We start from the raw sequence: 22,551 nt of genomic DNA on the forward strand, positions 1-22,551 counted from the left end.
CGATCATGTCGTAAGAAAGAGCTGTGCAGGCCGCACATGGGCAACGGAAGGTGTCAGAATTCATTCCATATGTTACAGAAGAAAGGCCCAGAAAAATCTAAGTAACTTCCAAGCAGCTATAGCTTATGTTCACATGTGCTGATAAAAGCCAGGTAAAACCAAAGTAGAGCAATGTATATATAGTTTGACCACAAATGACCCATTTGAGTAATTTGTTTTTGATGACTTTTTGGTGAAAAATGGTGACTTATAAAATAAATATTTGTTATTTAGATTTAATAGATTCATGTAGTGTTTTTGAACATATTTTGTTGTAAAGTCACCATTAGGGTGATTAGTGTTTGGTAAAGTTTATTCCTTTTTAGTGAATATAACTTATTTTGGTGCACAAAATCAACTTTATATAACCTTTCCAGTTTTCTCAACAAATTGATACACACGTTAGATAAACTAAGTAAGTTCTACTTCACTTTAATGTATTATTAATGCTCAGGTTAACATTATTTGGGTTAATGCTCAGGTATAAAATGTTAAGAGTTCATAAAACTTACATTATTATGTTTGATATAAGCAAGCTGATACAACAGTTTTTGGCAGACAGCACTTAGCTCACACAGGGTGGGTCTAAGGTAAGACAGCCTTGTCAATCAACTATCATGGGAGCAGCCTGTGTAGAACTACGTCATTCTGACAGGAATTTCAGAACAGCCTGATTTGAGAAAGGGGATTTTAAAATAGGGATTAAAAAAAAAAAAAACACTGGGTGAATTTTTATCATTATTGGATGGATGTGTATACACTTCCAACACACATTTATGTGCAAAGAACAGTTTCAGTCCAATGTGTTCAAGAGAACTAAATTGTTCTTTACTCAATAATAATAATAATACATTTTATTTATAAAGCACTTTACATTTTAAGAAAAATCTCAAAGTGCTACAGAGTGTCGTAAGAAAATAAAACAAAACACAGTTAAAAACAACTACCAACTAAGAGTAACACAGATTTAAACACTAAAAGAAACCTATTTTAACCTTTTAGCCTTATTTAAAACCATCAGTCATTTGTGAAGCCCTCAAATGTTCAGGAAGGGACATTGAAGGACTTTTTAAAAAGGTACGTTTTTAGACCCTTTTTAAAACCATCAGTCGTTTGTGGAGCCCTCAAATGTTCAGGGAGGGCATTCCACAGGCGAGGGGCGGCGGCACAAAAGGCTCTGTCCCCAATGGTGCGGGTCTTAGTTCTTGGGGGAAGGAGCCGATGAGTGTTTGTGGAGCGGAGAGAACGTGCAGCAATCTGTGGAGTAAGGAGTTCTTTAAGGTAGGAGGGAGCATTTCCATGGATACACTGATGTGTGAGTAGAAAGACTTTATATTCAATCCGGGCAGAAATGGGAAGCCAATGTAGAGACTGAAGAATTGGAGTGATGTGTTCGTATTTACGCACCCTCATCAGGATCCTGGCGGCACTATTCTGTATGTGCTGGAGCTTCTGGATGCTCTTATTAGGAATCCCAATGAGAAGAGCATTGCAGTAGTCCAGTCTGGAGGAGACAAAGGCATGGACGAGTTTTTCAGCATCATGTATGGTGAGTGAGGGACGGAGTCTAGCTATATTCCTAAGATGGTGAAACAAAGTTTTGCAAAGATGTTTGATATAGGCCTCAAAAGTTAGATGGGGGTCAAACCTGACGCCGAGATTTGTGACTAACGTTGATAGGGGAATGTCCTGCCTTGAAAATGTAATACAGTTTATGGTGGATGTTCTGGTCTGATGAGGAGAACCAATGAGGATAGCTTCTGTTTTTGAACTGTTCAGCTGAAGAAAGTTTTGATTCATCCATTCCCTTATCTCCTCCAGACAGGCATTGAGTGTGGTTAGAGTTGTTGATGACGATGATGATGGGTGAATATCAGTTTTCATGTATAATTGAGTATCATCAGCGTAACAATGGAAAGAAATTCCCAAGTGGCTGATGACTTTACCAAGGGGGAGCATGTAGAGAATGAATAAAATAGGTCCAAGCACTGACCCCTGTGGAACCCCACAACCAACAGCATGTGAACGGGACCTTGAACTTCCCATGGCCACAGATTCTGATCGGTCTGTGAGATACGACTCAAACCAGCGCAGAGCGGTGTTATTAATTCCAATAGAATGATGTAGCCGGGTGAGAAGTATACCGTGATCAATGGTGTCAAACGCTGCAGAAAGGTCCAGGAGGATAAGGAGGGATGGTGAGCCAGCATCGGCTGTCATCAACAGGTCGTTTGTAACTCTCACTAAGGCTGTTTCCATGCTATGAGCGGAACGGAAACCAGACTGAAACTTTTCAAAAATGTTGTTGTATTTAAGATGGTACTGAAGGTGCCTGGCAGCAACTTTCTCCAAAACCTTAGAAAGAAATGGCAGGTTGGATATGGGCCTATAATTAGCAAAGGTTTGTGGATCAAGGGTAGGTTTCTTGAGTAGAGGTCTGATTATTGCAGTTTTTAAGGCAGATGGTACATGACCAGATTGAAGGGATTGGTTTATTATCATGGTGATAAGGGGACTGATGGCAGAAATATTTGCTTTCACCAAAGCTGTAGGAAAGGGGTCGAGATCACAGGAGGAGCATCCAATCCCCCTGATAGTGTCCTCAACCTCAAGTTGAGTGACTTCCGGAAAACAGCAAAGCAGCCTCGAAATCCCAGACTGTAGATCAGCAGTTGGAACATACGAGGAAGAGGGAACAGAAAAGCAAGAGCGAATTTTGGCAATTTTAGTTCTAAAAAAGGTCATAAAACTATTACATTGTTCTTCCGTGGCTCCTGTGAGCGGAGCAACTTGAGGTTTAAGCAGATGATTTATAGTGGAGAACAACCGTTTGGAATTCCCAGGACTATTTTGAATAATATTTGAATAGTACTGTGACCGTGCTTCTTTGATGGCCTTTGAATAAGCTTTTTGTTGGTCCCGATAAGCCAGTTTGTAAACAGTAAGTCCAGAGGCTTTATACCTCCGCTCAAGGGCACGACCAGCCGCCTTCATTTTCCGCAGATCACTTGTGAACCAAGGAGCTGAACGGGAAAACATAACTGTTCTGACTTTGATGGGTGCATGGAAATCCAAAATACTGCTCAATGTCCTATTGTAAAATTCCACAGATTCAGTGGCTGATGAGAAATCTGCATAATGGAGATGTTGAAAGCTTATGGTCAGGGCTTCTGTGTTTATGTTCTTCAGGTTTCTGAAACGTATTTCACGTTTGTGCTTGATACAGGAGGTCAACAAAGGCAGCTCCATAGAGATGACCTTATGGTCAGATACACCCAGATCATACACAAATGGTGCACTTAGAGGAGCAGACTCAGTAATGACCAAATCAAGAATGTTCCCCTTGGTGTGTGTGGGAACATCAACATATTGTCTGAGATTTAAGCAGTCCAGTAACTGCAAGAATTCTGTAGCAAAATGGCAAGAGGGATTATTAACATGAATGTTAAAATCTCCAAGTATTATTATATTAGACGAGGTTGCACAAAAATTTGAAAGTAAATTGTACAACTCTGAAATGAAGATTTTTGAAGATAACAATAGCCAGGAGGACAGGTCTCATTTAAAACAGAAAAAACATCTGGTTGATGCCAGGTTTCTGTGAGGCACATTATGTCCAAACCTTTGTCCCGAATGTGATCATGTATAAAACAGGATTTGTTTGTGAGAGATTGTGTATTAAACAGCTCAATTTTAATGTTAGACAAAGCGTTGAGTCTTTTTACTGGCCTAAGTAGGCTAAGATCCACTCCGCGTTTTCTGTCTATCTCCATGTGTGGCGCTGTTACAGTATCTCCATTGCTATTAGTCCACAGAGTGTCAGCACTCTGATGACGTGAATGAGATGCGACAGGGCGCACAGCTGCCCAGATGGAAGGGATGGTGTCATCAGACCGGGAGTAAACAAACTTTCACCGAAAGCTTCTGTGTCTATAACGGGGCCGACGTAGGAGTCCAAGTTCTTTAATGACTGATATACATAATGGAGTGTCATAGTTATTATGTTCCATCAGTTGAGTAGCCGAGTAGATCATTATGCCAGTCATACGGGCTCCATGTCTGTTGTTAGCCGCAAGCCACAGAGGCAATATGCAGAGCAAGAGGAGAACTCGGCACCAAGAAATCATCCGTGACGGAGATGTGGATCGCGGTGAGCACCACGAGGAACTGTGAGCGCTGATGATGCAGGCAGAGCTAGAAGAAGCCGTTGCTGGTTAGCTACACAGCTAACCGTAAACACTTGCCGGTAAAAAGTCTTCAAAGTCGGTAAAATCCGTACGACCCAATTATTATTCAGACAGATTACTGATTACAGTCATTTACACTACAGTTGAAACTCGAGTGGAAAAGCGGCGAACAGACAACGCCTGCGTCCTTTCTCACTCTATGGTATAAACTACTTCCTGTAAAGCAGGTGCAAATTATCAATATTAAAATGGGAAACTGCTGCAACTGGGGAAGCCACTGTTTTCCTACATAATAAATTACTTGCACATCAGATCGTGCAGACGAAATGTAATAAAAAACGCTGTTATGATATCTTTCATTTGGAGGTGGATGCCTGATGTTTGAGAATGCAATTGAGTGAGACATTTGAGTGAGTTTTGGGAGATATTTAAACCAAACCATTTGATGACAGACTTTGGCTCAGGCATTTCAGAATGACTAAGACTTGCGGCTCTCCAGCAAGAAATGGATGAAGTCTGAAACATCAGCCATACACTAACTAGTAGCTACAATGACCGTAGTGCAGGGGTGTCCAAACTCAGTCCTGGAGGGCCACTGTCCTGCAGAGATTTAGCTCCAACTTGCCTCAACATACCTGCCTGTAAGTTTCTAGTATGCCTAGTAAGACCATGATTAGCTGGTTCAGGTGTGTGTAATTAGGGTTGGAGCTAAACTCTGCTGGATAGTGGCTCTCCAGGAGCAGGATTGGACACCCTCACCATAGTGTGACCTTTACATCCCATTTTAAGTGCAACCCTACCCTGGTCTATACTTATGGATAATTCTAGATCTACCACTAACTATAATGACACCGATGAGGAAATATCTTGTGTAATATTAAGTAAACCAATAATCTTGAGGATGTAAAAAAAAAAAAACTTGATGACTAAAATTTGGAAGAGATAATTTAACAGTACCTTTGTAACTGGGAGCTCCTTGGATTTCGTCTCAAAGAGGTTTTCCAACTTGGCTGTGTCCAGTTTGACTGGATCAAGTTTGGACCACAGTGACTCCCTGCATCTCTTGTGGTTGCTGTACTGCCAGTCTATAGGTCTGACCTCATTCCAAAACAGCCGGATAGTCTTCTTCTTCTTCTGGAAGAGAGGGGGCTCTCCTCGACTAAGTTGAGGAGATCCAAGATGTGGTGAAGGTACTGAAGCCAAAAAAGGCGGTGGAGGGGGCATCATCATGCCAGGGATAGGGGGAGGTGGAGGGCATCCAAATAAAGGTGGCGGGGGCGGAAGGCTGGGCAAGCAGGGAGGCGGGGGAGGAGGTGGCGTGAGATCACTTGACCCGATCACATTACCAACATCCAAAATGTCTACATCATCCTCCTCTCTCAAGTCTGTGAAGTCCAGCTCTTTGATACGTAGCTCCCGTGGAGTGGCCATCAGCTGGTCCCATATGTGGTCTGACTCCTTTTTAGGGGGTGTTGGTGAAGGAGCCGGCAGAGGTTTTTCCTGTTCTTGTTGCTTTTCCTTCCCAGAAAGCTCCACCTCATGAGGTGATACCAGTCCTTTCACCAAATCTCCAAATTTCTCAGCCACAGCCCGTACGCTACCCTGGTTATCCAGATGCTCCACTTCCAGTTTCTTCATGTCGTCACAAGCTTGCCGACGCGCCTCCAGAGTGGAGATGCGACAAGCAAGGCTGGTCACAGAGGAGTCCTGACCTGAACACTCTTTCTCATTCTCATTTTCTTTCTCATCTTCTTCTGCCTTCTTGTTTTGAGCATAAAGCATGTCCAGCATGAAGCGTTTGCTGTTAAGAACTTTGTTACACTGATCGTTCACATCCGCTGTATTCATACAGTCTGCCCACTGGCCTAAGAGTAAAAATTCAGAACAAGTTTTAATAATATGTAAAATTTTTAGAGTCCATCTTTACAAAACATGTCTATTTTTACGTTTTAACCTGGCACTGATAAAGGAAAAAACAGAAATGCCAAAACTGGAATGAATTTTCACCGCTAAAAACAAAACCACAGTCCAAAACTTATTGTCACACCTGCCAATGGCAGGTAAATTAGGAAACTATATTTTGTTTAATATTATCTGCCAATGATAGGTAAACTAGGAAAATAACCTTAAACTGGGACCAAAACTAGCCATAAATATTTATTTCTGACCATGAAACTGTTGTTTGCATTATTATTATTTAAAAAAACAAATATATCATTTGATGCTTGGAAAACCAATGTGAATAAAAACACCAGTTGGCTGGTAAATTTATGAACTGCAACATAACACATCACTTAAATAAAATTCTAATAACTCTATCTGTCTGATTCTTGCTGATACAAGTGATGTGCATGCTTCAAATAAAACTTCTAACTTTTACAACATTGTTTTGACCATCATACATTTATATAGGATGGTTTTCCCTCAGAACTCCATTTTCCACATATGTGAAATAATCCTAGCAAAATATCAAGGCACAAAATCAAAAACCCGATGACAAAGTCACTATTGGTCTGCACCTTGTGACAGGTGCAGTTTTAGATGTAGACGCAAGTATGCAAGGAAAATTTGTTACGTTTTATTTCTATAGTCCACTTGAGACATTCTGCCAACTAAAAGTAATTTTGCAACTACATATCAACATATAACATATACATATACGTCTCATTAATATGCAACTACGTTATCTACCTCTCAGTAGATTATTAGTGTGTTGTTAGGTTAGGGTTAGTAGAAAAAGTCATTAGAATGTCTTTTGGATGACCAAAAATAAAATAGAATTAAAATAAAAAATAATGCAAAATAAAGTTTCATGGTGGATAAGAAATACTTGGCAGAGAGAAATGTTTACTATGGACCCTGTGGTGAATGTTAGACCCTCTGTGTTGCACTCACTCACAGAATTTGACTGTATGTGTTGTTCTCACCTGAGTCACTGTCACTGACGTGTTTCTCCTCTCGTTCTTCTCTCTCCAGAGTGCTGCTGGCTGAGGAGATGCTGGAGGCAGAGCAGTTATCTTTCTCATTCAGTTCCTCATTCTGCCTCTCTTTTTCACTCAGAACGGCACTCTCCTCTGCATCTCTCTCTAACATCTGCTCTCTCACACACTCCTCTGTACCCATTTCATTAGTCTCTTCCTCAAAGTTTCCTTCTGCTTCTGCTTCTTCTTTCTTTTCATCTTTCATTCCACTCACTACCAGTTCTTCACACTCTTTGGCTTCAGTTTCCTCTGCTTTCTCCTCTGTCTCCGGTCTCTCTGGCTCAGAGTTTGCTGGAGACAGAGTGAGCATGATGTCTGATGGTTCCACAGGTCTCTGTTCCTCCTCTGGTTTGGAGGGCGAGACCAGCGCAGACACTGAGGCTGAGGGAGGATCTGAGGAAGGCCATGCAACTGCTGCCTGCACAGGATGGCTTGTTTCAGACTCAGTTCCTGAGGGGGAAAAAAAAGATTGGCCTTGGTACACATTCCAGATAAGAAGCCCAACTTCCATGGAATTAATGATGAAACAAGGCCAATTTAAAATAAACTTGTGATGAAGAATATTCCATCCAATGAAAATGCTAAAGGCCTTACAAGTTATACTAACCATGTCCCGATTTAAAGACCAAAACAAAATGTCATCTGTCCTGTGTTGACATATTTCCTATTGAAGTTTGAGAGGGATATATAGGAGGTTCATCTGCATGTTTAAATTGCCAGCAGGTGTTAGCTATGTCAAGATACTTGCTAGTCAAGAAAAAGCGCTATTATTGGGAGAGCCATTCTTGTTCTAGAGAGTATCAATATATTTCTGTCATGACAACTCTCAGAGGGATTGGCATTGTAATGTAAATTACAATGTTAATGTGTTTTGTCTTGGAGTAATAGATCTGCTACGCTACTGCTGCGGCAAAGCAAGTACTGAGACCACAACATGCTGCTGTGAGCATGTAAGAATTACTGCTACTGTACATTTAACATATACAAAATAACCCCCATATAGCATACATTAATTACCCCTGTAGCAGATCTATACAGGTGGAGCTGGGGAAGGTGGTGGGTTTCTGAAGTGCACTGCAAGCACTAGCCAAGTATGTAAATATTAATCAGCAAGCTCATTGGCTGCTGATACAAAAAGAACCAATCAGCTGCACCATGTGATAATGATATCATTATGTCAGATTAAGTGACCTATCGGACTGTGCCGTCTAGAGTTTCATAACAGAACTTTGGATGTATGTGTTAATATTAATAAATTAATATTACTTTAAAGTAGTGCTGTCAAATGATTAATCGCGATTAATTGCATCCAAAATAAAAGTTTTTGTTTTCATACTATATGTGTGTGTACTGTGTTTATTTATTATGTATATATATATATATATATATATAAATACACACACATACAGTATATATTTTAAAATATTTACATTTATACATTTATATATGCAAATTATTATATTTTGTAATATATAAAATATATTTAATACCGTATTGACCCGAATATAAGACGATGTTTTTTTCTTTGAAATACATCTGAAAAAATGCGGTCGTCTTATATTCGGGGTCTAGACTTTGACACTTCAGTAATACACCCACAACAATAGGTGGTGCCAAACACGCATAAAACGAGTGTGCCATGAAATATGTAATGTATGTGTGTTATAAAGATCGCGAGAGAAAAAAGAAAAAGAAAAGCTTACAGCGGCACGAGTCGTGACTGTCATGTTAGCCTGATGGGAACAAACTTCCTCTGTAAGTGATTTTAAAACACAAGACAGTAGGCTACCCAGATTTGAAGACTACAATAAGATTTCACTTCTACTGTTAATAAAATGTTGGTAGGCTACTATGAGATGGATAGCCTAAATGTTATATAATTCAAATGGGCTACCTGTTAGTTTTATGGTATATCAAAAAGTGTATATTTTTCAGTGTCATTGCTGGTACATTTTACCAGTATTTACCATACTTTCAAAACAAAAATTAAAATAGGAAAAATATGCAATTTGAAAATAATTTAAGAAAAAATGTTTTACAGAGAGAGAAAAAACAAAAACAAAAAAAAAACAAGATTTGGTTTTCAAAAAGCCTTTTTCCAAAAGGTAGATCTGGAAAAAGGGGGGTCGTCTTATAATCAGGGTCGTCTTATATTCGGGACAATACGGTATATATAAACATAACATTTTTCTTAAATATATACATGCATGTGTTTGTATTTATATATACATTATAAATATACACAGTAAACACTCATATATTATGTAAACAAAAACTTTTATTTTGGATGCGATTAATAATCGTTTGACAGTACTACTTTAAAGATGATAGACAGATGTTTTTACTGGAAAACATGACCAAAAATCTGAATAAGGAAGTGATGCAGTACAGAAACTTTGCATGCACACAATGCACGCACCCCTCAGCCCTCACGTGCAGTCTGCACATCCACATCCCCCTCTCCCTGTATCTGTGTTACGGTAACCCACATAAGTTTACCACATCTACTCCTCCACATTCAGAAAAGCAAATAAATACAGGAAATGTGATCCTGCAGGAGCATGGGGAATAACAAAACAAAATTCCACACGACCTTACCATCAAACGTTTTATTTGAATACACAGGAAAAATATAAAAGCTGAATGACTGAGAGCTGTTAATAGTACATGTCGTTATGGAAAAATATTATGGATATAGTATACAGATTTATACACTTTAATTATGTAAATATATTAAGGATATAGGAAGTGTGCTGTTGATATACTGCTGAAATCACATACACAAAAAATACTGAAAAAAAATCCTATTCTTAATAAGTATTTTTGTCTTATTTTTCCAGTTAATCTGTCCCGTATTTTCAATTTATACTCTGGGAAGAGCTCAGACCTCTGAAACCACAGTCAGATCCACACTGCTATCCTTTTACACACAGCTGGTCATGCTTTCATTCACTGACCAGTGTGTGACCAATGCTCTGGCCTTCAGAAACCACATGAATGTGATATAACTAGTGCCTCACTGAATGGACAACCTCAAGCCACTCCATTCAATTATTATGTCACGGCTGATGGATGTCTTTCTTTCTTTCTGATTTTGTACTATAATCAAATATCACCCTGTTGTTCTAGAAAATATTCTGTCACACCGCCACATTGTTTTTTGTTGTTGTTGTTCACAGAGCAATCAAGGGATAAGTCTCTTGCTCAAAGCTCACATCCTGTATGGTTTAAACCTTTAACTTACTGGTTACAAACCAATGCTTTTAACCACTCACTCAGTTACGCTGCCTCAAATATTAATGGAAATTTTTTTTCGAATTGTAATAAAAACATTTTAATTGGCAGTCATGTCACATGTATTTCATTTAATAAAATGTTTGCTAGTGGACGGTTCTTTTTTTGTAGATTTTTTAAAGGTATAGTTCACCAAAAACTGTCATCTTTTACTGATCCTTACGCCAAAATGTTTTGTTTTTTTTGTCCGCAGGGTCCATGGGGTCAAATGTTGTTTTGTAGAACATCTGAAGCATTCTTTAAAATATCTTATTTTAAATTCCACAGAAGATATAAAGTCATATGGGTTTGGAATGACATGAGAGTGAGTAAATAATGTCAGAATTTTCATTTTTGGGTGAACTATTACTTTAAAACTAAAACCATGAAAATAAATATTTCCCCTTTACACAGTTCAAATTGTATACTTATTCATTTCCTAAGAGCTGCCATTGAGATGAATGGGAATTCTAATGGAAAAACTAGAACTAAAATTAAAAGGTGACTAAAATTAAAATGAAACTTAGAAGATTGAAACATTGGGCACCCAGCTGTGCGATTCTCATGTGAATATGTGTCTCAAGCTAGTCGGAAACTCCACAGTGAGACTGAGTGATTGACCAGGCTCCAGTCATTCAGCCCGTTCATACCAACTCCAGCCCCTCAGATTCAGATGTGGCTGTATATGAAAGGCTGACTGACCACTGACCCAATTTCTGAAATTGTGGTTAATATTTGAGGTCAATAAACCTCAAATAAATGTAGTTTTTCCTAATGGCTGACTGCCCTAGTGGCTTTACATTGTTTTCTTTACAAAACATTTGTATGGTAACAGCTTGATTCCACACTTGAGGAAAAATTAGGACCAGAGATTTTTCCAGAAATGCCACACCGTATTACTGTACACAGAGGAATCTCACCTCGTGCTGGATGTGGGACAGAATGTTTATCCTCTTGAGCCTCTACAGTCAAAGGGGTGGCAGAACGAGACAAGGAGCTGCTGGAGGTTCGTGAACTGAGGCTGAGGGTGATTTCTGTTCGCCCCCGTGTCGTCCTCGGCCGTTCCCTTTCATTTTCCTCTGCTGCCAGCCGCTCCAATTGCTTATATCTGCATACATCACATAAACGATGAAAGTCACTAAAAAACATTATGTATCAGGGCACCAACACAATGCTCATTTTCATGTCCAACTTCAAAAAGAAAATGTAACAATGTTTTACTTAATGTACAAATGTAACTTATCCATAAAATGACCTGAATAAACCTGTTCTATGATGGGTATGTTTTTCATTTCTGAACTAAAATTCACATTGATATTTTGGGACATAAAGTAAAAAAAAAAAAATTGGTGATACAACTGTTCTGATATCATTAAAATAATATAATATATATATATATATATATATAAAATTTATATAAAAATAATATAATTTTAACAAAACAGCTTTACTTATTAATTTTTGAAAAAATATTATGGTCCAACCAAAAAAATAAATGAATGAATAAATAAATAAAAGTTGCAAAATGTAATGTGTCGTCACTCTCCTAAAACTTAATTATATTTATGAATTAATAATTCATTTATAAAAACACTTTTGAAAGTAGTGATTAAGATATGTATACTCACAAGGTTACATTTGTATGGCATGTGTGTTTTCAAAAAGATTTTGTACAGCTTTTTTAATGATTTAATGATTAATATTTGCTCTAGTGGAATTGTACAACTGATAAATAAAACAGAGACAATTTCAGTGCAATCAGCATGCAAGAGAATATGCATTCCAACTTTTTATATAAACAAACTTCACTTCCATATTCTTCCACACCAAATTCTCCCACTATGTTACCTATAACTCTCCTTTAACAGTTGTCAAAACAGATGCTGTCTCCTTCCCTCCTGTCTTATCAACCCCAAAAATATGCGCCAGTTTTAATGTACAACATTTACTAAAACAAGAACCAGATGCTTCATAAATATATAACATTTCCTTTCTATCACCTGAAGATGGCTTATCCTTTAATTCCATAACATCATTATACTATCCTGTAAGGTTCACATCAAATTGAAGGAAAAAAAGTTTGGAAGACCGTGACTTTTGATAAGATCTTAAATAAATGCAAAGACATTGAGCCGTTCCACTTGCCAGAATGCATGTTTTTAACATTTACTGTAAATGGAAAAAGCCCATGTCTAAAGTCAATTACACACCTTGTCCTGCTGTCTTTAAAGGTCTTAATCTACAGCAGGCATAAAGGGGCCCTGACGCCCATATTTCACCTGCAGCGCGTGCCGACACGCTTCCCATCTGCTGCTCAGTACAATAAATGTTTTCAAGGTGTATTACTACCGTTGTGCTGATAATTGATATTAAACACGGCACAAGGCTTTATGACATAATTGCATTGGACCGCAGTAATTTATCCAATATTATAGAAATCTTCTGTGATACTGTATGAGAAATAATTGTCTGATATAAGTCATTATAAAGAAAGTAGAAAACATTTCTGTCCATCATTACAATGTTAGAAAGATTAGGATGTTTTTTTAATATAATACTTACTTCAGCAACGAAACAATCATTGCAACAACATTACAATACTAATTTACTAAAATTACAAAATAATACTTATGGAAGCCTGTTTCTGCCACTGAATTAAAAAAATTAATAAAAATTATATTATATTAATTATATTATATTGTAATATTATATTATATTATCGTAAAATGCTGTTCTTTCTATTCATCAGAGATTCCTGAAAAATGTATCACAGTTTCCACAAAAACATTAAGCAGCACAGCTGTTTTCAGTTGTAATAATAATAAGTAATGATTAAATGTTTATTAAGCACCAAATCAGCAGATTTTTGAAGAATCAGACTGTAGTAATGGCCGCTGAAAATTCAGCTTTGCCATCACAAGAATAAATTACATTTTTAAAAATGCTAAAATAGAAAATTGTTTTGAGTTGTAATAATATTTTACAATATTACTTTTTCACTGTATATAAAAAAAAACGTATTGTCCCCAAACTTTTGAATATTATATTATATCATATTAAGTCACTCTGGAATTTACCTTTCTTCTCGAGCTTGTTTGACCTCTTCTCTCTTGTCCACATAATCCCGACTGCAAAAAAGAAAATCAACATGCGCAAACATGTAAAAAGTGAAAAAGAATTCCTTTTATATGTCAACAAAAGACATTTGGAGTTCATGGGGTTAAATATTGTTTACATATTGTTTTTTAAATGTTTATTGTTAATCAAGTAGCAACCATTCAAGTTGGTGTTTTAATTTGATATTACACAACAGAAAGGCTGACTAAATGACTTGGTATATGGTAGGACTGACAAGCATAAAGAGAGAACAAGCATTTATCTTCCTGCAGCCCACCATGATTATTCACTGTCTGGTCTGAATGCAGTTTTCATCTGAATGACCATAATAAGTCTAAGAAGCAATAACTTGTCCAGTCAGGAAAACTCCCAGATATCTGATAAAATTTGGATGTAGGCCTCGGCTGCTTTTCTAAACTGCTGGACAAAATATTTCTCACGGCCATCTCCAAAATAAGAGGTACTAGATGACGTCGGAAATGCTGATGTATGTCATATTCATGAAACAATGTAGCCCTGGGTGAAAACACACACTGCATCAATATGAATGCTGAGAAAGGCCACAAACTTGAAACGGTTTCTCTCTTCTCTTTCAATGCGCTGAAGTCTCTCCTCTCTCTCCAGGCGCCTCCGTTCACGTTCAGCATTCAGAGACTCCTGATGTTGCCTATAGGAGGAAGTCAACAATCCACCCAGAGTAGGCCTGGAGAACAAGAGAAACCAAAGATGAACAGAATTTCAGAACAACAATTCCTCAATATAGCAAGAATTATATTCTTGGGCACCTGAAGTGTCAGTATTTAGATCGCCCTGATGAACGACAATGTAATGTAATGGTATGAGGAGGTTATCCAATCATAGTAGAGGACACCTTTTAAATATGTTTTGAAAATTCTCTGATGTTAGTTTTATAATCATAACCATTTTAGCCTCAGAACTGTTACATTCAAAGATTCCTGTGCAGAACAGAGCCATATGCACATCAAAGACGAACAGTCCCTCACCTGTCGGGCTTACTGTCTGCAGGTGGACCTCCTGAGGGGCCAAAGCGGTTGTATGGTGTGGAGGGGGCACTGGACACCCCAGATGACCTGCCGGGATATGTATCTGCATAGCCATTGCTAAAGGAAGGAAAAAAGAGAATTTAATTAAAAGTTCAGCCATATATAAATGATTTGATTTGTAGGATTCTTTGTCCTGAAGTTTCCTCTTAACAGCATAAAGCTAAAGTCTCGATTTATCCAAGAGAACTAATGGCCATATTTTCCATTCACTTCATTTATCACACTTATCATCAGCTAGTACACACAGCCAGGGGGTGAAGCTCTGATTCCAAATGATGTCATGGTCATGTATTTCCTCCATCAGGACCACAACAGACACTCTCTGTGAATAGGCCAATGTGAAGCCTCACTCGATAACCCCAACAGCCAAGGACACACACAAACACACGCACACAGGTGCTCTGCTAAATCAAGCTTTCACATGAGTGACTGACAAAATAAACTCTTCTCCCTAAATAAAGCAGCTTGCCAGTTCAGATCACTGGCTGCAGATGTACGCGATATGACCTTGTATTGGAAGATACGATTCAAGACATGCGGGGGCTTGTTTCTCTGTGCAATCCCACATCTTCATTAAAAGAGGTCAGTGACATGCTGTCATTCGCTCCCTACACTTGTCTCAATGTTTGAGTCTGTTGTGATTCATTACACATATTACACATATCTTTTATTGGTCTAAGGATTTGATATATAAGACAGAATAAGCCACATATTGCACATGACCATAAGTTAAGACACAGTGAGCACTTTTTATGAGGGTGCAAAAAAAAAAAAAAAACTCTTTCTCCTTATTTATTCCTTCCCTTGCTAGCTTATACTTATTTAAACAATGCCTGAGACTTGGTGTTACAAGCACTGAAAAAACAATGTAAATATTATCGGAGTAAGAACTCAGAGCTGGGAATGAATTCTGGCTTACAACCAATGAAACAAACAGACACTGTTCGAAATTCCAAAGTGTTCCAACACCTAAAAACATAAAGAGCCATCACACTTTAAAGTGTTGTGAATTGTTTTCGACTTGCCAAATGAAAACCTTCTCTGTAGAATTTTAATCACAGTAAGTCAAATGGCTGGAAAGTAGAAATTAAATTAAATTAAATTATGAATTGTGTTGTCTTCATTTCATAATATTTAACTTGTTTTTGTAATTGATTTCAAATATTTAAAAAATATATCAGTGTTAAAATTGATTAAATATGGCACACCTTTATGCTTTTAAAATTTTAAAACTTTTTTTTTTTTATGTAGACACCAAGAGATGAACAAGAAAAGATGGGATGAAGAATTTAGGAAATAACACAAGCCAGACTTGAACCCACATGACCCTTTCCTTTGAAACTTTGCACTAAAGCTCACAAAGTTGCTTTGCTTCCTACTTGTTCCCTTACCTGCCACATGAACTGCATGAGGTGTTTGAGTATCTAACATCTGACAGACTGCACAGAAGAGACAGAACATGAAAAGAAGTTAGTAATCGACACATAAATTACAGGATTAGGATTAGTCTGATTGACAGTTGGGACAGAAAAAGAGGACAGAGGGACAAGTGCAGTTGAGAGACAAGTACAGTGACAATACAAACAGAAAGTGAATCAAAGCAGTATCTGTTTATTAATTTAAATATTAAAGACCTTGTTAAATAGCCAGCTAGGACAGTTGAAGGGGAAAATAAATGCAATTTTCACCTTTACGAGCTCACCAATAATAATATTAATAATAATAAATTAATAGGTGTAGTTACAACACCTACCAGCAGGGGCAAGCTTGACCATGCTAACCAATCAAATCTTCACCCTTTGCTTGCCATTGCTAGTCCATGACAGGTAAGTCGGCTGTGTCATCAATGCTTGCCCAGCTTTCCCAGAAGAGAAGATTTTGATGTCAAGTTGACTTTAATAGTGTACTGTGCCGTTAGCATAAGACTGCTGTGTAATTAGGTTATTAAATATTAAAGAGTCCACGTTTGCATAGAGCCAGCAGACTAAAAAAGAACTGACTTTGATCCACTTTATAATCCAGATGGGTTCCTCAATCTGCCACAGTTTTAATGTCAGACAAACATGCACATGACATCGCAAAGCATTTTCAGCTTTATTCTCATGAAATGTGGACCCTACAGGCACTGTTCAGGGTGAAATACAATTGCCTCTTTATATGTGACTTAATTTACAGGCTTCTCTTGGCTTTGTAGTGGTACAATGCACCAATGAAAGGCAGATGAGCTGTAAATGTCAGTAAAAGTTAGCATCCTTTAGGGAGTGTCTTGCACTACAGTGGCTGGTTCAACTTAAAAAAATGAGACTTTAGTTTATAAAACGATGTCTTTTTGCATTCCATCAAATATAAAGGAAGCAACATAAAGCCCACAGAGTATAATGATTTATCAGGCTCTGATCATACTGGTATCCATTTCTTCTTTTATTGGTCTAAGGATTTGATATATAAGACAGAATAAGCCACATATTGCACATGACCATAAGTTAAGACACAGTGAGCGTAGCACTTTTTATGAGGGTGCAATTTTTGGAAGATACAGGACGTTTTACAGTGTTCTCTTGGAAGCGGATAGGGATAGGGTGATGATCCACTAGGTGAGGGTCTAAACTCTTTTCAGAGGTGGGCTTGATGGAACAGGCAAAACAATAAACCCTCGCCATTCACAGGAGATCCAGAGATCAAGCGACTCCCATGCGACACTTCCTTCCTATTAGAAGATGAAAGTTCCACAAATACCGTGGTCGTAGTGTTTGTGAGACTTGAATCAGTAAAAACAGACATGGGTTTCCTAAGTTCATCTCTCAGGGATCTCATAGCTTGACTTACAGTATGTGGGAGTGAAAGTCATTCTCTGAATATGACATGCAGCTTTGAATGGCTCTATTCCAATCTTAACTGTCTACATAGGTGGCTCTTTTTCAAGATAGGAATCCAATAGAGCTTGACTTGAAATGCTTTACATACACTGGACACTTGCACACCACACTAGATAGATAGATAGATAGATAGATAGATGATTGATTTTGGGACTACTTTAACCTTAAGGAGTACTTGAGAAGCAGAAAATTTTCCTGCCTACTCTGAGCTGGAACAGATTTTGTGTCAGAAAAACAGAATCATTGCCTATGATCCCTAACTATGCAAGTAGCTCACTAAGATTTGGAACAGAGCCCATCTGCACATGCATGGAACTTATTCTGTGAGTGGCGAGAATCTACTGCATCTATCTGCACTACCTGCAGTGCTTGTCTGGGTCTCGAGCCTGCGGAGTGCCCACAGACACCTCGTCCGAATCCACTGGGCAAGTAGGAAGAAGTGTGGAAGAAAGCAGAGGAAGGACAGGGGACAGGGGGTCTTCGCTTGGGGAGGTGGAGGTTGAGGAGGTGACAGAGGAACCCCGGGACGGGAGGGCCCCCAAGGACCTGACCGAAGCCCAAGAAGACAGTCTGGGTGATATCGGGGGGCCAAAATCTGGGGTAAAAGGAGGGGAGGACACTGGGGCCTTGCGGATAACCTTGATCCCAGACCTGTCCCGGAGGTTTTCCTCATTGTCTGTATCAGCGGCATTGGGAATGAAGTTGACCATGCACTTTAAAGGCAAACACAAGCTAGAAGCTTCATCTACTGTTGATGGCATCCAGCTACGAACAACAGAATAACAGCAGAAGATCTAGTAAATGATGGTGAACACCATGATATGTTGGGAGACATTTATGTTAGTCAATTCAGGGAAGAGATAGCATCAGAAAATGGATAAGGATCTACAATCTGGTTTCTAGCTCTAAGACACTACACCCTGAAATCCTATTCCACTGAAATACCTTTCGGATGCCTGTCTAGAGAGCTCTGTTTTCTGAAGCTCCTCATCCTTTTCCTCCTCTTCCTCCTCTCTGTGGCGAAAAGGAGGGATTGAGGGTTGGAAGGAGCAATGAGCAAAGATAGGAGAGGAAGAACACAAATGAAAGGAGAGGACAAGAACAAGAACCTCCACCACATGCTCTGACGGCAAACAATATGACACAGGTAATCACAACACACAACTTTTAAGAAAAGTCATGTTATGTTACTTGGTCAAACTTCATGTCACATCAACACAATATGCAGGAAACCACTGCGAATGATGCTGCCATTAAAAAAATAATCATACATATTAGTTTCTTAGACCAGGGGTAGGCAAGGTCAGTCCTAGAGAGTCACTGTCCTGCAGACAACCCTGAAAAACAAAACTCACCTGCCTACAGCCTTAGTAATCCTTAAGACAATGGCACTGTCCCAAATGGCACACTTCACGTGCACTTGTGGTCTTGCGCATGAGACTGTAGGGTGTCCCATTTGTCATTTTAGCTTTCAGAAGGGTGCTCGAGAGTGCCCCCTTTGTGGCCGATATGCGCCCTCGGTGCCTGGGGCCAAATCGGTATTACATCATGAAAGTGTGGACTTGGAGGAAGATCCCAGGGTTTAGGGTTAGATTTGCAGGACATACATGCCTACCCCTGTCCTAGATGAAAATTGGACACAACTGGCCTATCAAGTCATATTTATGACTAGGAAACCCAAGAGATAATTTTGATACTGCATTTACGACTTTGGGCTGTAAACTATGAACATGGAGGAGGAGCAAAGCATTGCTGTAGTGACTGTTATGTTTTATCCGTTTTGCCCACAGCATTTATATTGCTTTCTCTTGTCGTTACAGTCACGTATGTAACATATTGTATGTAACACAAAGAAAATAGCATTTATTTGACTGAAATTATGGAATCGTGATTCCAAGATGATTATCTAAATTCCACAAGTAACAATTATCAGCTCTTAGTCAGTGGTGAATGCGGGCAATGTTTATATAGTTGCTAGAAAATGGGATATAACACCTCAAAATTTGTTGGATATTGACTAAATATTTCCTATCAAGTTTGGCTTTAATAAGCCTTTTCCCCAAGAAATAGGCAATAATGAACCTGGTGTCCTCCATGTTTCCTATTCTTTCCCACAACAAAGCACTCGAACGCGACAAACTTGTAATTACGAATTCAGAAGTGGGAAGTAGGAAATATCTGATAGCACATGAAAGCAGCATGAATCTATAGCCCAAAATAGACAACACGATCAGTGTAGTCCGATTACTGAACGAATGACTTTTATGAGCTGATCCTTTTTCGTCAATCAAAAGCGTACAGTGAGTGCATTTACATGCATGCTCTTAATTATGCTTAATAAGACGACGACTCCTATGGTTATGTAAATGCATTAAACTGTTTTCGTTTATCGGCATAAGGTCATAAAAAATTTACATCACAACTCACAGAACAAATGGAATACTCTGAGTAGAATACATGGATGCTTATGTTTTGATGGAACCTCTGGGAAATAACCTGATTTTTTTATTAAAATATGGTTATTTGTATGTAAGGTTATCAATATGTTGGTCAACTCTAACGAGTCAGTTCTTTTTCCCATTCCCATTGTCAAAACAGAACAATAACTGATTTTTGGGTCACGACCCACCAGTTGAGACCCACTGAGTTACACAACAGTCAATGCAGCAAAGGATTAAGACCTTTAGGTGGAAGAGGAGAAGTCCTGTGCCTCCCTGCTCAAGGGTCTCGCTCTCTCTCTCCATCTCCCAGTAGACTGGTATTTATTACTAATATGGAAAACACCGCACTTCAAAGGTCCTTCTAATTTCCTGTGGTGGGTTAGCTAACAGACGTCAGGATCAGATGACTGACTGAGATGAATTCAACTATCTGTCAACCAAACCACTCAAAGAAAAATAACCCATGAAGCCCATCACTAACAGCAGATCCTGTCATCAATAAACGAAAGCACAAGCAGTCTGTTCAGCTCAACAAAAGGAGGAGAGTGACGGGAGCTATAAAGAGATAGTGACAGGAATATTGCTGAGTCTCAGACATATTCTTGCTTTTCTGGCCATCTGACTGCAGGTACTGAGCGGCTTTCAGACAGGCACAAGTTCATAGCAACAGTTTTTTCAGTAGTTACAGTTTTCAGATGTTGCTTGTCGATAATTATTTAGTATTATGGCTGAGATAACGAACATGATAACAGATAATATACCAGATACTAACAGTCACTCAAAACATTTTAAGAGGGAACTTTTAGATATTTTACTATATTTTAATCAGTATTTTAATCAATTTTGTTTTCACTTTCCAGTAAAAACGTATACATGTCTTTAAAACAACATACATATACTTGAGAAGGTAATAAGGTTTGTTCTAAAATAAGATAATTTTTATAAGATATATTTTTATAACATACAGTACGTACCGTCCAAAATTTGGGGGGTCAGAACGATTTTGTAGTTTTTTGCTTACCAAGGTTGCATTTATTAAAAATTACTGTATTAAAAAAAAAAATTTTTTTATTATTTCTGTGATGGGTGATGGCAAAGCTGAATTTTCAGCAGCCATTACTCCAGTCTTCAGATCTGGTGCTTATGAAATATTTCTAATTAATACCAATGTTGAAAACAGATGTGCTGCTTAATATTTTTGTGCAAACTGTGATATACTTTTTGTCTTTACTGTCTTTACTGTCACATTTTATTTAATTTAATGCAGCCTTACAAAACAAAAATATGAATTTATTTTCTTTTCTCAACTTTTCTCGATATCTCAACTCTGAACATCAGTAATATAGGAAATAATTACATGATACAAATTTATATATTATACAAATTTTAATTTATGAACTATATATAATTTGAGGCTAAAAACATATTCTTCTTGCAATGTCTGTATTTATATAATATTATATTATATTATATTTGTATTTATATTATTTATATTTATACTTGCATTTTCTTCTTCTTACAAGGATTTTATGATGCTAAAACACCAAAGAACTTCTGATTAGATCTCTACTCTTGATTACTGGACTCACAGTGCATTCTAATTACTCAAATGTGATGGCCAATCTAACACAGTGGTGAGTAAATTTTCCGGGCACTGTAATTCAATATCACCTCTATAAGATCCTCTCAGAGACACAGAATACATCCAGACTCCCCAACATTCCACTAACACAGAGCGGCTGAACTGGCCTGTACTCTCTCTCTCTACTGCCTTATGTGACCTTACCGTGTCCCTTCTTACGACTGATTCGCTGGATGAGAGAAAAACCATATGAAGCTTTTTCGGTGGCTGATATTACTACTGTGATTCCCAGTTCGGATATATATGCATTCACCTTTGTCCTTTGAAACATACAAAGGATACGGATTAAGTTGTATTATTATAGTTTACAACAAAATATACAAGGACATGATCGAGCACCTCATGCTGTGCTACAGCCCTGAGAAGTATGCATGGCTCGAACCTCCATATTTCAGTAACTTCCTATTTCCTCTCAGCCTCACAGGTTCCCACTGCCTCCCTTGTGTACATATGATTAATATGAATGTCTGTGCACTAGCAAGTGCTCTCTGTCTCTCCCTCGGAGCATTATTAAATTCTCCATCTTCTTTTGGGACTTAAAAACTCTCATGTCAAAAGTAACGTGATAGAACACCCAATATAAAACTGCTTCCTGTTCTTTAAAAATTAGTACATCCTGAACTACACGTAGTGTTTTATGGCTGAAAATGAATACATGTGGTCAGGGGAGGGTAAAAAAAAATGGCTTAGTGTAAGGATTTTCACATTCACTTTTTCATAGATGTCGCAAGACAACAATTGAAAGTGTCATATCATTGGTTTTACATTTTCATAATCTGTATATTGTTTAGCTGTCCAGTAAAAATATCTACACATACAAGATAAATGTACTTCAGAAGCAAAATTGTCTAGATACTTTATTTATATGTTTAAAATAGTTTAAAATAATAAACTGTCTAAATAAATAAATACACTGTCTAAACAAACAAAC

The 22,551-nt window shown here is 38.0% G+C and overlaps 1 protein-coding gene across 1 annotated transcript in view; it reads right to left on the bottom strand.

The window, feature by feature from the left end:
* Positions 1 to 22,551, bottom strand: part of fhod3b (formin homology 2 domain containing 3b) — a 181,231-nt gene that overhangs the window by 14,704 nt on the left and 143,976 nt on the right. Inside the window, 8 exon segments of the mRNA XM_058746369.1 lie at positions 5,184 to 6,091; positions 7,154 to 7,657; positions 11,401 to 11,588; positions 13,558 to 13,608; positions 14,166 to 14,300; positions 14,602 to 14,718; positions 16,053 to 16,100; positions 18,483 to 18,551. Coding sequence (XP_058602352.1) covers positions 5,184 to 6,091; positions 7,154 to 7,657; positions 11,401 to 11,588; positions 13,558 to 13,608; positions 14,166 to 14,300; positions 14,602 to 14,718; positions 16,053 to 16,100; positions 18,483 to 18,551 — 2,020 coding nt within the window.

This window comes from Onychostoma macrolepis, chromosome 16 (genome assembly GCF_012432095.1).
Source record: "Onychostoma macrolepis isolate SWU-2019 chromosome 16, ASM1243209v1, whole genome shotgun sequence".
Classification (NCBI taxonomy): domain Eukaryota; kingdom Metazoa; phylum Chordata; class Actinopteri; order Cypriniformes; family Cyprinidae; genus Onychostoma; species Onychostoma macrolepis.